General features: G+C 35.7%; 3 protein-coding genes across 6 annotated transcripts; 2 read left to right on the forward strand and 1 right to left on the reverse strand.

Moving 5' to 3' along the window:
- Window positions 1–2,400: 2,400 nt before the first annotated feature.
- Window positions 2,401–4,542, forward strand: LOC147555143 (phospholipase A1-Igamma1, chloroplastic-like). The gene is made up of 2 exons (XM_086661155.1): window positions 2,401–3,838; window positions 4,112–4,542. The coding sequence occupies exons 1-2, from the start codon at window positions 2,514–2,516 to the stop codon at window positions 4,419–4,421; spliced, it is 1,635 nt and encodes a 544-aa protein (XP_086517281.1). The 5' UTR covers window positions 2,401–2,513; the 3' UTR covers window positions 4,422–4,542.
- A 246-nt stretch (window positions 4,543–4,788) lies between these two features.
- LOC147555144 (glutathione reductase, chloroplastic-like) lies at window positions 4,789–9,421 on the forward strand. Of its 3 annotated transcripts, none has more exons than XM_086661152.1 (11): window positions 4,789–5,751; window positions 6,547–6,772; window positions 6,869–7,147; window positions 7,234–7,410; window positions 7,517–7,570; window positions 7,682–7,830; window positions 8,006–8,069; window positions 8,147–8,317; window positions 8,410–8,547; window positions 8,852–8,909; window positions 9,124–9,421. In XM_086661152.1, the coding sequence occupies exons 1-10, from the start codon at window positions 5,324–5,326 to the stop codon at window positions 8,891–8,893; spliced, it is 1,728 nt and encodes a 575-aa protein (XP_086517278.1). In that variant the 5' UTR covers window positions 4,789–5,323; the 3' UTR covers window positions 8,894–8,909; window positions 9,124–9,421. The 3 variants fall into 3 exon arrangements, with proteins under 3 accessions (XP_086517278.1, XP_086517279.1, XP_086517280.1); XM_086661153.1 differs by having other exon boundaries at window positions 5,171–5,751; window positions 9,121–9,421; XM_086661154.1 differs by having other exon boundaries at window positions 5,265–5,878; window positions 5,974–6,772.
- Window positions 9,422–9,437: 16 nt separating this feature from the next.
- Window positions 9,438–13,303, reverse strand: LOC147555145 (putative galacturonosyltransferase 6). Of its 2 annotated transcripts, none has more exons than XM_086661150.1 (9): window positions 12,952–13,303; window positions 12,817–12,851; window positions 12,674–12,715; window positions 12,430–12,574; window positions 12,250–12,320; window positions 11,310–11,548; window positions 10,815–11,172; window positions 10,198–10,719; window positions 9,438–9,997 (listed from the first exon to the last, which is right to left on the reverse strand). In XM_086661150.1, the coding sequence occupies exons 1-9, from the start codon at window positions 13,070–13,072 to the stop codon at window positions 9,722–9,724; spliced, it is 1,809 nt and encodes a 602-aa protein (XP_086517276.1). In that variant the 5' UTR covers window positions 13,073–13,303; the 3' UTR covers window positions 9,438–9,721. The 2 variants fall into 2 exon arrangements, with proteins under 2 accessions (XP_086517276.1, XP_086517277.1); XM_086661151.1 differs by having other exon boundaries at window positions 12,250–12,314; window positions 12,952–13,286.
- Between the last annotated feature and the right edge of the window lie 1,187 nt (window positions 13,304–14,490).

The following is a 14,490-nucleotide window of genomic DNA, read 5'->3' on the forward strand; positions in this document are numbered from 1 at the left end:
ATACCCTAATTAATTATCTGGTCGAACTATATGTTGTTCGACTCGATTAAAAAACCAATCAATCCGGTTCAATTTGGTGTTGGGTTCATATGTTGCAATTTTGGGTCATAAAGAAAAGTCTTTCGGCCCTAAAGACTTGGTCAATCGAAATTGACATTAGGACATATTTATTTATTAGCTCAAAACTTTACTTGATTGAACTTTGCTCCATAATTTTCTTTTTCGTGACCAAAAATCTTGTTAATCGAAATTTTTTTATGCCACATAGACTTTTCTTTGTGCCCAAGACCACGACGTTTTGAATATCCCTTGAGATGTGATGTATATATACTAATATATAATATATTAGATTATAAAATAAGAAAAATATTACGGGGATGTGAAAAAAATGTGTTTGACTAGTGGGTTTGTTGTGACTTTTTTTCGTCGGGGAGAGGATGAAGATTGGAACTACCCAAGTCAAATTTCTCCCTCTCTTCCTCTCTTTTTTTGCCTGGGACGAAAGGGGAAGACTAAATCTCTCGAAGTCCTTCAGGATTTCAGACCCTCAATCTAAGAACAACATAAGAAAAAAAATATTTACGCGGCCTTAACCAAATCATTTGGTATTGGGTTCATGGGTAAAAGGTCCAAAATAAAAAATAGATTAGATTTACGGTTCAAACTTAATATAAAATTGGTAAAAATTTCGTTTTTTTTAATATTGGTTTTTACTTCATAGAAATACACAAATGTATCAGTAATGTGTTGATTGTTTAGTGAATGTGTAAATATGTGTCAGAATAAGGTTGTTTTGTATGCAACACAAACAAAATTGTATAAAGGTCAACAGTAAAATGTTTAGAGTCATTTACGTTTTGTTTAATGCAATTGGGTGACGATGTCATGCAAAAATGATTTTTTGGTGAATCCTAGAAAAGGGTATATGCAAAAATGATTTGTCTGTACATTTCAAAACTTGTATTTTTTTGGACTTTTGACCTATTTTGTATTAATAGTGGACTTATTCTGCTATTAGAATCTATATTTTGGACCCTCCACCAATACTTCCTTTGAGATTTATGTAGCATGATAAAAACTGTGTCTCTTTCTTTTATGTTTTAAAACCTAATTCTTGATGACGAAAACTCGCATTATCAAACGAAAAATCACATTTTTATTTTGTTTAGAAAATACTATGGCCGAAGTATGTCTTCTCTCATTTCTCTTAGACATAATTCTTTTTCTTGTCGAGATAAATTACAACAAAATAATATAAATTGTAAACTTGTACATTTGAAAATAGGTACTTTGTAGTTTGTACACACTATACTCTATCCAATATTTAACTATGGATTTTTAATAGTGTTGATGTAGTTAAGTAGATATAAAACTTTCACATTCACTGTTTTTCAAAGAAAATGACTAAGTAGTAAAAGAACATGTTGTGAACTTGCACATTTGAAAATTGGAATCACCTTGTAGTTTGTACAATTTATACTCTATCCAATATTTAACTACATATATTTTATAATGTTGACGCAGTTAAATAGATCTAAAACTTTCACATTCCTTGTTTTTCAAAGAAAATGACGATCTAAGTAGTAAAAGAACATGTAGTTGTCCATTACTAAAAACATATATTATCTTATGCTGAACTAATTAAACAAAATAATGAGTTAGCTGTTATACTACGTAACCTAACTCTGATCTCCTTAAGTTGACCTCATGCTAAATGTGGATTTTATATCCATTCCCATCAGTATCTCATCTAAAACTTGGTTCAAAATGAACACTTGTAATTTATATATTTTATTTTAAACATTAATACAATAATTGGCATATTTTTTTTATGCATATGCTATATATATAATACAGTTAGTTCATCTTAGAGTTGAATAGTTTTCTCTTTCCCATTTAAAAAAAAAAACATTTTATAATCAATAAAATAAAAGTGTTGTTCGAATTCATACCTTAAAGCATTAATATCGATAACATAAACAAGAGAGATCATCCCAATAAAATTGAATTATAAACTTTTATTTATTTTTGTAGATTTTTTTGTAGATTCCACCACGAGACGGGTAGCTTTTGTTTTTAACTCGAATATAATTTGATAATTTGATCTCTCTCTAAATGTCATCTCTTATTTTCTGATTTTTTTTTATATAGTAAAATTAATCAAGATTTTCACTTTAACTTTCTTGTTGTTGAAAATTTTCCCTTTAGTTGCTATCACATTTAAATTTCAGACTTTAGTGACTGTTAGTTGTTGACAAATTAAACCCTTTTAAGATCTTTTGGGATGGATGTTGATATATTTTTTTTAATAATGTCATATCATGTTCCCACCCATATTTTCCATGAGATTATTTTATTCACATTGACATCAAAATAATGCAATTCAAGAAGCTTCCACTTGTTTGCTTATTAAATATTTCATACTATAAAAATTAGTTTGTCCATCTCTCACTCATCTCATTTCCTTTCTCTCTCTCTAGCTACTTTCAATTCTTCCCCCAACCCAAACAATAATGGCACTTTCTCTCTCTAAAATAAGCTCCTCCTCCTTTAACCGACGCGGGTACGATACGTTCTCCTCTCCGGCTCTACCATCATCATCATCATCCAAACCACCAACAAATGTAGTGCCTTTTTTCGGCGACAGTTTATCACTTAACCGCGACGATTTCATACGGAGAAAACCGTTACTAAAAGCGTCGCCGAAAACTGAATTTAACAGTATTAGATCCGTTGTTACTGAACCCGAAACCGATTGTGAGATCCAAGATGATGAAGAAATAATCGAAAAAGAAGAGACTGAGCAATTGAAGGATCGTTGGGAAGAAATTCATGGCAAAGATGATTGGGTCGGGTTGCTTGATCCGATGGATCCTCTTTTAAGATCCGAATTAATAAGGTATGGAGAAATGGCTCAAAGTTGTTACGACGCTTTTGATTACGACCCGTATTCAAAATACTGTGGTAGTTGTAGATATATACGTCGCAAATTCTTTGATTCTCTCGGGTTAACAAATATCGGGTATGATGTGACCCGGTTTCTTTATGCAACTACAAATGTTAACCTACCAAATTTCTTCAAGAAATCTAGGTGGTCGAAAATTTGGAGCAGAAATGCTAATTGGATCGGGTACGTATCCGTATCGAATGATGAAACTTCGGCTCGTTTAGGTCGTCGTGATATAACTATAGCTTGGAGAGGTACAGTAACAATGCTAGAATGGATCGCCGATTTAATGGATTATTTAAGACCTGTTAATTCAGATAAAATTCCGTGCCCTGATCCAACTGTTAAAGTTGAATCAGGATTTCTCGATGTTTACACAGATAAAGATCCCGATTGTCGGTTTTGTAAGTACTCTGCGAGAGAACAAATCTTGACAGAAGTCAGACGATTAATTCAGATGTATCCGAACGAAGAATTGAGTATTACAATTACTGGGCATAGTTTAGGTGCAGCGGTGGCGGTTTTAAATGCGTATGACATTGTTGAAACGGGGGTCAACGAGACGGTTGATGGAAGAGCCGTACCCGTGTCTGTATTTTCATTTTCGGGGCCTAGGGTTGGGAATAGAAGGTTCAAGGAACGTTTGGAAGGGTTAGGTATTAAGGTATTGAGAGTAGTGAACGTTCACGACACCGTACCCAAAGTACCAGGGTTACTTCTGAATGAGCACGTGCCAGAATTTGTTCACAAGCTGGCTGAGGGATTTCCATGGAGTTATTCACACGTGGGAGTTGAGTTAGTACTTGATCATAAGAACTCTCCCTTCTTAGAAGATAATGGTGATCCTGCATGTTACCACAACTTGGAAGCTCATTTGCATTTGCTGGATGGGTTAGTCTCTTCCTCTCATGCTCTAATAAAAATGGTATTATGTTCCAGACTTCCAGCTCTATGCCGAAATATCCTAATAGAGTGAGGCAGACGAGCAAGATTTAGAGAGATACAACCAATTTTTCTTTTTGAATCACGTCTTAGAAGTTGGACAAAATATCACCATTGAGATGTTATTATATTCTAGTCATACATTAGAACAAGTTTAGGATTATTTCGAAAAATATGAAGTTAATAAACTCTAATTTTTCATTTTATTTTTTGTGAAAACAGATACCATGGGAAAGGAAAAAGATTTGTTCTAGCAGGGGGAAGAGATCCAGCATTAGTAAACAAAGCTTCTAATTTCCTCAAAGAACATCATTTGGTACCACCAAATTGGAGACAAGATGCAAACAAAGGGATGATAAGGAGTCATGATGGTCGTTGGGTTCAAGAAGACAGACCATTCCTTGAAGATCATCCTCCAGAAACACATCTCCATCTTCAAGAACTAGGCCTCTTTCGTTCTCGTGAAGATCCTCCTTCCGAAACACCCAAAAATAATTCAGTAAAAAAGCGGACGCTAAAATTCTGGACCTGATTCTGATATCAACAATTACAAACTTCACTACTAGTTTCTAAGTTACATATAGAAAAAACTAGCATATTTATGTAATTGGTTAGTATTTATATATATGGATTCACGTGTGAACCGAGCGAAACGTGGATGCAAATGGACCACTAGTCTAGTGATTTCCACTTCCTTCTTAAGTCTCAGATATCACACGTTCGAGACTTAACAAGGACGCTAATAACGGAAGTAAATGAACCTATTAAGAGTTTAGAGTGTGGTTATTCGATTCATCCTTCATGTTAAGGAAGTTTTATAGGTAGGTGTCTCATGTAAGTGTTATTGGGCCTTCTGATTATTGACACTCTTTATATCCCAAAAAATGGTTAAAAAAGAAGGCCTTCGCGCATTACTTTTTCAATTTAAAATCAATGTAGTGGAGACGATGCGGTTACAAAATCGGTTCACGTCCGCCGATCTCAAAAGGCTCGAGAACTACTTAATACAACTCCAACCGGTGAATCTCACGACGAATTTTGTTACAGTTTTCGGCGCTCAAGTCCGCCGAATTCAATTCCAGATTCAACTTATTTAAAACATTGTTGTTGAACTCAGTGTGCTTTGAAAACTCTTGTTACAAAATCCGATCTGAATGTATCGATTTCAACTTAAAACATCTGATTTAAATTGGTGGATGTTGAGTCAGAATTTTGTCCCAAGATCTCCCCATTCTCATATGGAAGGCCAAGGGTAACCTAAATGAAAAAAAATAAAAGGATAACCCTAATTACACTTTGGGTAGAGCTCTAAAATTCTTCTAACTATGAAGTCAAAAAGAATCCAATAAAATCGCCACATGGCAATACCATAGTTAAGAAAAACAAGGGTTTTCTTACTTCCCATTGGAAGGGTGAAGAGAGAGAAAGAGAGAGATGGCTACCTCAGTTGGAGCTCCAAAGGCTACAACTTTTTCTTCCAAAACTTTTCACAATCTTTGCAAAAAAGTTCCAATTTTTCTTCCACCAAAATCATTTCTTCCTTCTGTTTTCACTTCTTCTAGGGCAATCCAATTCAATAATAATACCCTAAATAAATCTCTCTCTAATAATACCAACAAAGAACGTCGTTTCTTCAATCCTTATCATCATCATAGCCGACGTTTCACTATTCGAGCTGCTGAAGCTAATAAAAATGGAAGTGAACCTGGTGGTGGATATGATTTTGATCTTTTCACAATTGGTGCCGGTAGTGGTGGTGTTAGAGCTTCTCGTTTTGCTTCCAATTTTGGTGCTTCTGTTGCTGTTTGTGAACTTCCTTTTGCTACTATTGCTTCTGAAACTGCTGGAGGTGTTGGTGGAACGTAATTCCCTCTCTCTTTCTCTAGGGTTTAGAGTTCAATTGTTCTTCTTATTATTTAGTTTTTGATGTTTTGATTAATGGGTATGCATCAATGTGGATAAGGTGATGAAAAATGAGGTAACTTTATTGTTTCTTAAACTGCTGGAGGTGTTGCTGGAACGTAATTCCCCTCTGTCTCTATCTCTTTAAGGTTTAGAGTTCAATTGTTCATCTCATTGTTTAGTTTTTGATGTTCTGATTAATGGGTATGAAACAGACCTGAATTTGAAGTTTTTGTGTCATTCTAAGGATTGGGTTGGATTAAATTTGTTGTTTGTTGCATAAACTTAAGAGAAAGTAGTTCATTAGTACTTTTTAGCTTATTAGAGAGATGATTAAAGAACTAAATAGAACTTATTCTCATTGGTCTTTGTCTATCCTTTTCGGAAAAGAAGTCTAACAATGCTCTATTTTGAAGGTTATTAAAGAAAAAGTACTAGAAAATTGGTTGAAATTGATTCTTAATTCGGATTCTCTAACTTTAACTCTTGGGGATTCAAATCGAGGATAGAAATTCGTTGTCTAACTAGTTGAGTTAAAGTAAGATTGTAAAAGGAGTTCTTAAATGTTAGGTTTTAATTGCATATGGTTGTGCTCATGATGAAGTTGAAGAACCCGAAAATTTCCTACTTCCACTGTTTATATACGCCAAGTATCAGAATTTGATTTTGTTAGATACTAGTACTTTTGGAATTGTACTAAGTTGTTGATTTTTAGTCTTTCAATATTGATGTTATTGGGTTCTTTCTCTCACTAGGTGTGTTCTTCGTGGATGCGTTCCGAAGAAGTTGCTCGTATACGCATCAAAATATGGGCATGATTTCGATGAAAGTTGTGGCTTTGGATGGAAATATGGAACCGACCCTAGTCATGATTGGAGCACCCTAATGGCAAACAAGAATGCAGAGTTGCAACGACTTACTGGAATTTACAAGAACATTCTGCAAAATGCTGGCGTGACATTAATCCAGGGTCGTGGAAAGGTTGGGTTATCTTACTAAATTTGAGGATTTTATGATATATAATTTTACTTGACATGATCTTAGTTGGAACTCATGATGTTATGGTGGCCTTGACAGATTGTGGATCCTCACACAGTAGATGTGGATGGAAAACTTTACTCAGCAAAGCACATTCTTATATCAGTTGGAGGACGCCCTTTTATTCCTGATATCCCTGGAAAAGAGTACGTTATAGATTCCGATGCTGCCCTTGACTTGCCATCAAAACCGAAAAAGATAGCAATAGTAGGAGGTGGCTATATAGCTGTGGAATTTGCAGGCATTTTCAACGGATTGAAAAGTGAAGTTCATGTTTTTATCCGGCAGAAAAAGGTTCTAAGAGGATTTGATGAAGAGGTGAGCCTCTAAAGCATTGGTTTTCCATCTCTCTTCCGATACGAACATAGGCCAAAATGTTTCCTGATATGTGCTTTCTTGTACAGGTTAGAGATTTTGTCGGCGAACAGATGTCCCTAAGAGGAATTGAGTTCCATACCGAGGAATCGCCTCTAGCAATCTCAAAATCAGCAGATGGCTCACTTTCTGTGAAGACCAATAAAGGAACTTTTGATGGTTTTTCACATGTCATGTTTGCCACAGGACGAAAACCAAACACAAAGGTTTGATTCTACGTTATTGAAATGAGAATCATGTCAATGTAAATATCTTTAAGATATGCTAGTTTGGAATGATTCTAATTTTGATCTTACTGTGTATGATCACTAGAACTTAGGACTGGAAGAAGTTGGCGTAAAGATGTCTACTAATGGCGCTATTGAGGTATGACTGTAGAGTCTAGGTTTACCTTCCTCAATCTTCAACATCGTGCCTTCAATTCTGTTTCTGATTGCTTCTTTTGTTGCTTTTGTTGTACTGTTTATAATATTTCAGGTTGATGACTACTCCCGAACATCCGTTCCTTCCATTTCGGCTGTAGGAGATGTTACTGACAGAATAAACTTGACTCCTGTTGCATTAATGGAAGGAGGAGCATTTGCAAAATCAGTGTTCGGGAATGAACTCACAAAACCAGATTATAGGTACTTGCTCTATGTCATTAACTGTTAGACAGCAATCATAAATGATAGTCTATAATTGTTACCAAATCAGTTTCTTCCGTAGTTTTACAAGTTATCTGTGTTAATGGTATCGAGCATTTCCAAGATATGGCTTCTTTAATATTTTGTAATGGGATTTCTTATGGTGATTTGACAGAGCTGTACCAGCAGCTGTATTTTCACAACCACCCATTGGACAAGTTGGTCTTACTGAAGAACAGGTGACTCAAATGACCTGTGATCTCTGTGAAAATATAACTTTAGAACTTCAGAATTGATGTTTTAAGAATACTTACAGGCTATCGAAGAATATGGAGACATTGATGTCTATACATCTAACTTCAGGCCATTGAAGGCTACTCTCTCTGGTTTGCCAGATCGGGCTTTCATGAAACTTATAGTTTGCGCAAAAACAAACAAAGTTCTGGGATTACATATGTGTGGGGATGATTCGCCTGAAATAGTCCAGGTTTAATCTTAATCTTAAAACCGAAGTTTTCTTAGCCGATTGATGTTTTCTTTCGGGCAAAGCTAACGAGATGCATATAATTGCCATTTCAGGGCTTTGCAGTAGCTGTAAAAGCTGGATTGACAAAAGCAGATTTTGATTCTACTATTGGAATTCACCCTACAGCTTCCGAGGAATTTGTTACAATGAGAAACCCAACTCGAAAGATCAGACAAAGCTCTCCACCTGAGGTTTATATACTGCACTGATTCCTTCATTGGATTCTATATGACTTGAACTTTCACTTTCTTCATGTTGATTTATCTTTCTCAGTGTTTCTTTTCATACGAGTTGTTTGAGTTTGACGTGTTTTAGTCAAGGGCACAATAGTCATTTAAGGTCATTTTAAACCGTGAGCCCTTAATTCGGACTTATTTTATGTCCGACTTGATTGAAGCCAAAACCAACCCAACTCAGTGATTGAGATGAGTCAGACGCACGGATCGATCTTCATCTATGAATTGATTCTTACCCCCTCTGTTAACTTTTTCGCAGGGCGTCAATGTTGCTCAGGTTAAAGCAAAAGCCGGTTCGTAGAAGTTTGGATTATAAGGTAATCTCCTTGCACAATGATAAATTTGTCCATGATCTTTCTAGTAACCTATAATCTTGTCGCCAATGACTTAGTTCCGAAATTTCTTTTTCCGTTTTTTGCTGAAACAATTCAAAGTTTTAGGTTTTCTTCGCTCGCATAAACACTAAACACTATAATTGCTTTCTTACATTACATAGTATGTACTAATTCTGGTTAACCCACTTTCTAGCAGGGTACGAAATTCTCATTTGAACTCTACGAAAATCGTGGCAGAAAGAACCCTTCTACCACGAATATGATGAGATCAGATTTGGCCAAGCTTACTAAACTGTAAATGATTAGTATTTAAACAAATTTCTTTGTTGAAAGTCCACTCTTCAAGCTACATTGTCATTGATGATATTGTTCGGTCTAAACCGAAATTTTGTTAACAAATAAAAACAAGGTTCTGTTTCTGCATTATCGTTCATCTTCAAACAATTTGTATAAATTATTTCCTATTGAATCGATAAAAAATCTTATTGTATAAAGTGAAGAACATCAAAACAAAGAAGAAATTGATTCTATCAAGTATAAAAGTGAATCTGCTACATTCAAAAATTGAAGTGATCCAAACAATATCAAGGAGTAAATATTACTCTATACATAATTTAAATCGACTAGATTGTAAAAGAAAATCGAAAATATTGTGGTAAAGGTCGAATGTACATAGAAAACAGAAGATTAGGAAATAAAAATAATCATGTTATCTATAATCTATAGTTCCTGAACTCGAAGAATCTGATGTGCAGGATGGAATTTGTTCTTTTTGTAATCTATAAAGCTATTAACTACTCATGAATATTGCACTGTTGCAAGTAAGGTTGGTTGTAGTTGATGTATCTGTTCCAATAACTTTTGTATCTTCCGATTCCGATTTCTAGCCATGGCTTCATAGTGCCGTCGTAGTGAATTACGGCTGCTCGTTCGATATCTCTACGCCCCAATCCCGACTCATAGCCAAGACCTAGAATGTGCCATCTGCGGTCGATAGGTATCGTTTGGTTGTAGAAGGTAACTAGACCCAAAGGTAAGGTCCCACTCTTCCATAATTCCCTCTTCTTTCCCTGCAAAATCCATTCCAAAGATGCTTAGGAACAAGCATATCCTCAGGCAACCTAAAAGCTTAGATAAACTTTTCAGAGTCTGGTAAAGAGAATGTTCGGTAATTTCAGGGGAGAAAAAGACCAGAAATAGTTAAATTGCATACTATTCGAAGAAAAAAACAAGTAAGTGCAGATGAAAGAAAGGGTGTTAGTTGTTTTACCAGTTCCAAGTAATTAGTGTAGATTGATGTCAAATCTCTTCTTCTCCACTCTCTCAGATCAAATATATTCATCCCAAATGCCCATGTGCATGAATTAGCATCAAATTTTTCCGAAACAGTTGGATCTGAGAAGTTAATGAGCATATCCATTCGACGAAAAGAAGAATCACCTTCTCGACAGGTTTCTACTGCTCCATTAACTTTTCCCTTCATGTTTATTCTCCACAATCCCTTAAGATCCCTCTGTACTACCACATCATGGTCAAGAAGTACAATTTTGTTTAGTGATGGAAAAACCTCTGGGAGATAGAAACGGAGGTGATTCAGCGCCGAAGAGTATCTAGGGTCCCGAGAGTTTTGGATTTTAAACATGGAACTATATTTGGATGATAGCCATTCAAAATCCTCAATGCTCTTGATCTCGATGGTGGCTTGACCAGCTGGGTTTAGCAAGAACCACATTTTTATGGCTGGGAGATTGATAGCATCAGTTACCACGTGGAAAACTATTTTCTCCGGTTCCTGCAAAAATTCTAAGCGGAATTATATCTTTGTAATAGAAGGCTAGAACCATTACTACTCATAATGAAGAAAAAACCAAGCTGCAGTGGTCCTACCGAGGCAGAGAAGATGGTGGAATTGACAACCACTGCACATGCAAGAATGTGATCGGAGAAAACAACATAATGATATAGATCTGGTTTGTTCAAGTTGTGTTGGTTAGGGAACTCTCTCTCTTCAGGCTGCAGTGTGAAGTAATTGTCGGTGAGCCGCATGGCTAGGCAGTGTTGTCCTTTGGGTATAGTCCTTGAAGCAAGCTCAACAAGATACGATGTTTGACTCTTATGTGCCCGAACTTGTTCTTCAGTGTTGTAGGTCATGGCACGGAGCTTTGTGGCCATGGCAGAGCAATCAGTGTGGACACGGCTGGCTTTGACCAAGGAATACTCCATGGACTTCATCCTCTTCAATGCACTGCATGTTTTACTCTCTTTAAGTTATTAGAAGCACAATTCTTTTTGCACCAGTTAAAGAAAAGGTTCTGTGTAACTAAACTTTTATTTTTCAAGCTAGATTCTAGTTGAAGACGAGAATCCTAGTTAATCGCTTACCTTCTTGGCAACTCTGAATCCTTTGTGGCTTCACCCAAGACTCGTTCAACCTCCCTTATCCTTAATCTCAACTCTTTCACTAAGTGGGAGTTGCTACCTGGTGGTGCAAAATTCAGGTATGCCTTTGCTCTGATAACCTGATCCTTCATCTCTTTCACTCTCTCATCAGTTACTCTCCGAGAATCTGGCTTCGCATTTGCCTCTCTTTTGGGAGTACTCTGGTAAACTTTCTCCTGATTCTGGTAGTACCAACAGCAAGAATCAATTAACTCCATTGTCAAATGCAGAAGTATAACTACATAAATAAGTTAAATTCTAGTTACTCTAAGGACTAGTTTTACTCAGACTTAGCGTCTAGCAGGAAATCAGAAAGAGTTTACACTCTCTAAACTAGACATATCTAATGATCCAAAGCCATCAATCATTATTCTAGTCGTCCTATTTAGGTTTTTGTTACCAGAGAGAATGCCAAAGGGCTAACTCAAATTCTCCCTCTAAAGCAGTATCGAATATCTATTGCGTATATTACTCTCATCCAGCCAATAGTCAATCTATTTCTTCTAAATGAGATGCTACTATTACGTTTCCTGGGTCGAGAAAATTAAGATATTTCCATTGCTTTTCTGAAGTACTCGCCTAAGACTTTTTTTTCTCGTTCAACATAATATGTGCTGCATGATAACTAATCAGCCTATTATCATCTAAATGAAAGTGAAAACACATACTTGCAGAAGAGGTGAACCCCAAAGTAAGGACATTTAAGTTCTCGATATCAAATAAGTTACTACGAGGAATTTACAAAACATATCAAACACACAAAATGCTGCAGAAATCAACTAACTAAACCCTAATCTCTTTCTCCTATTCCTGAAATATTAATAAATCTACCACATCAAAGTCAATAAGGTCGAATTTTCTTATGTAGACCGATATATCATACCTTCCCAGAAGGCGGAGCTCGATTTTTCTGTTTATTCTGTTGATTTGCTTCATCATAATCAGTCCCTGAAACTTTTTAACCAAAATAATCAAAACCAACTAAATGATCTTCACTAACACAAACCAATGAAAAACTAAAATCAACACTACAAAAGGAAGGAAACAATTACTTACTACTAACCTTTCTTTTCTAATAAACTGGTTCGACCTCCTCCAGTGTTTCTCCTACCAACTGAATTAAAATTCAAATCTTTTCCCTGATTTCTATTAGAGTTTACATCTTTATAAACAACTAAAGTAGGCACTTTCAACCCTTCTCCTGTTTCCTACACATTTAAAAAAAAAAACCCAAATTTTCCACCCTAAATCAAATACAACTAAAACAAAATCATCAAAACCCCATTTCACTAAATCAAATTTCAAACCTGTTTTACTGCATTTAGTTTCAGAGAATCAGTATTATATTTCTGCAAAAAAAAAAAAAAATCACCCAAAAAAGATAAAAATTACAGACTCAAATGTATCAAAAATTGGAATTAAACAGAGATTAAGTAAGAAATGTTCATACAATGTTGTTTAAATCTTCAATAAATTCTCTGTGAGCTGCTCTAACAAATAACAAATCAATCAATCAGAAGATGAATTTGAATCTAAAGTTCTTATTAAGAAGAGGAGAAAATCGATTAAAAGTAGAAAACATTACCGAAAGAAGAAGAAGATGTGAAATTTGAGAGTCTATTAGAAACTAAAATAATCGGAGCAAGAACAGATATAGAAAGTAATGAGAGGATTAAGATCCTCTGGCATCTAAGATCTTTCTTCATCAAAAAAGAAGTTGTTGAACTAATTCTAGGGTTTCTAAATAATGCATTTGCTGACTGACTCCGTTCGTTCTCTTCTTCTTCGTCGTCGTCGTCTTCGCTCAAAAGAGAAGAAGAAGAAGAACGGTAGATTTCTAGAGAGAGAAAGTGATGAGAGTTTTAGAGAGAGAGAAAGAAACCTATATTTCCGTGTTCGTATAATTTTTTTTCTTTTTCTGGAATCTATTTTGCTTTGGAGTTATGATAAAATTGTGATGATAACGTGTAACGCGTTTCAGGTTAAACAACTGTCGGGTAGTGTATCTGTCGTACGTGTGTACTTCGGGCTAAACAAGTTTGGGATAGAACGTTCTAATTTGCCTCCCATTTGTGACCAAACATAAAGTTTGGTACTCGCAGACATATATGTTAAGCGTTCTGATCTGGTCCCCAAAACTATATTTTTGTTGGTTATATTTCAGAGTCGAATTTTTTTCCCGCCCATTGGGGTTTTTGATCCATCTGAAATACATTGATGGGAACCAGTGACCTTATCGGAGGAGTTCTAAAATTAGAAACTCATCGAGAATTGAAAATCTCAATAAGTTTAGGATCATATTGTCAAACCCCATTGGAGTTTCAGAGCAAGGGGAATAAGAACAAAATCTGATGGTGGTGGTTATAGACCTTCATGAGGTCTGTGAACAGGCCGTTAAAGGTTTGTTCGCAGACCTAGATCTGTTGAACCAGATCAGATTTAGAGAGAGAGAAGAGATTGTTTAAATTTTATTTTATTTTTTTTAGAGAGGAGAAAAAATAAATTTTTTTTTTATGTTTGAAGGTCGTCGGTGAAGACGATGAGGTGGCAGAGAGAGGTAATGAGATGGAGAAGAGAGAAATGATGACTGGTTAACGGAGTTATAACGGTAACTTAAAATAAGAGTCATCTGAATATTTCTGATAAAGTAGGGCGCTATGCAGGAAGCTGGTCACAAAGTTTGAGGCTATTTGAAAGATAACCTTATTTTTTCAAATGTCATTGCAAATGGTCGATCTACATGGGGGAAATACTGATTTCTTATTTCTAAATTTGACTAACAAATATGGGCTGCCGCTGGGAATCAAAATGAAATCATGGACAACACATGGGGGGCAAAATAAAATTAGCCATAACAGTTTTGGGAGATGGGGGGTTTAAAAAGTGAGTTAAGTCGTGAGGTTTAAATGAGCGGGGTGCACGAAATGTGTTGACCTCGAATGATGTTACCACCACCACCACCCACCGTGGACATTGTTTATAGAACTACATATAAAAATGCTTCAATCATCAAGGTATAGTAGTGGTGGTATCTCATCTCACTTGTGGGTTGCCACTTGGACTGGTAGGTAGTGAACTCAACTGTACAAAAACCACATAAAAAATATGTCTACTTCAAAAAGGC

This window comes from Eschscholzia californica, unplaced genomic scaffold (assembly GCF_041429995.1).
Source record: "Eschscholzia californica isolate CP2 unplaced genomic scaffold, dmEscCali1.0.p SCAF_2, whole genome shotgun sequence".
NCBI lineage: Eukaryota > Viridiplantae > Streptophyta > Magnoliopsida > Ranunculales > Papaveraceae > Eschscholzia > Eschscholzia californica.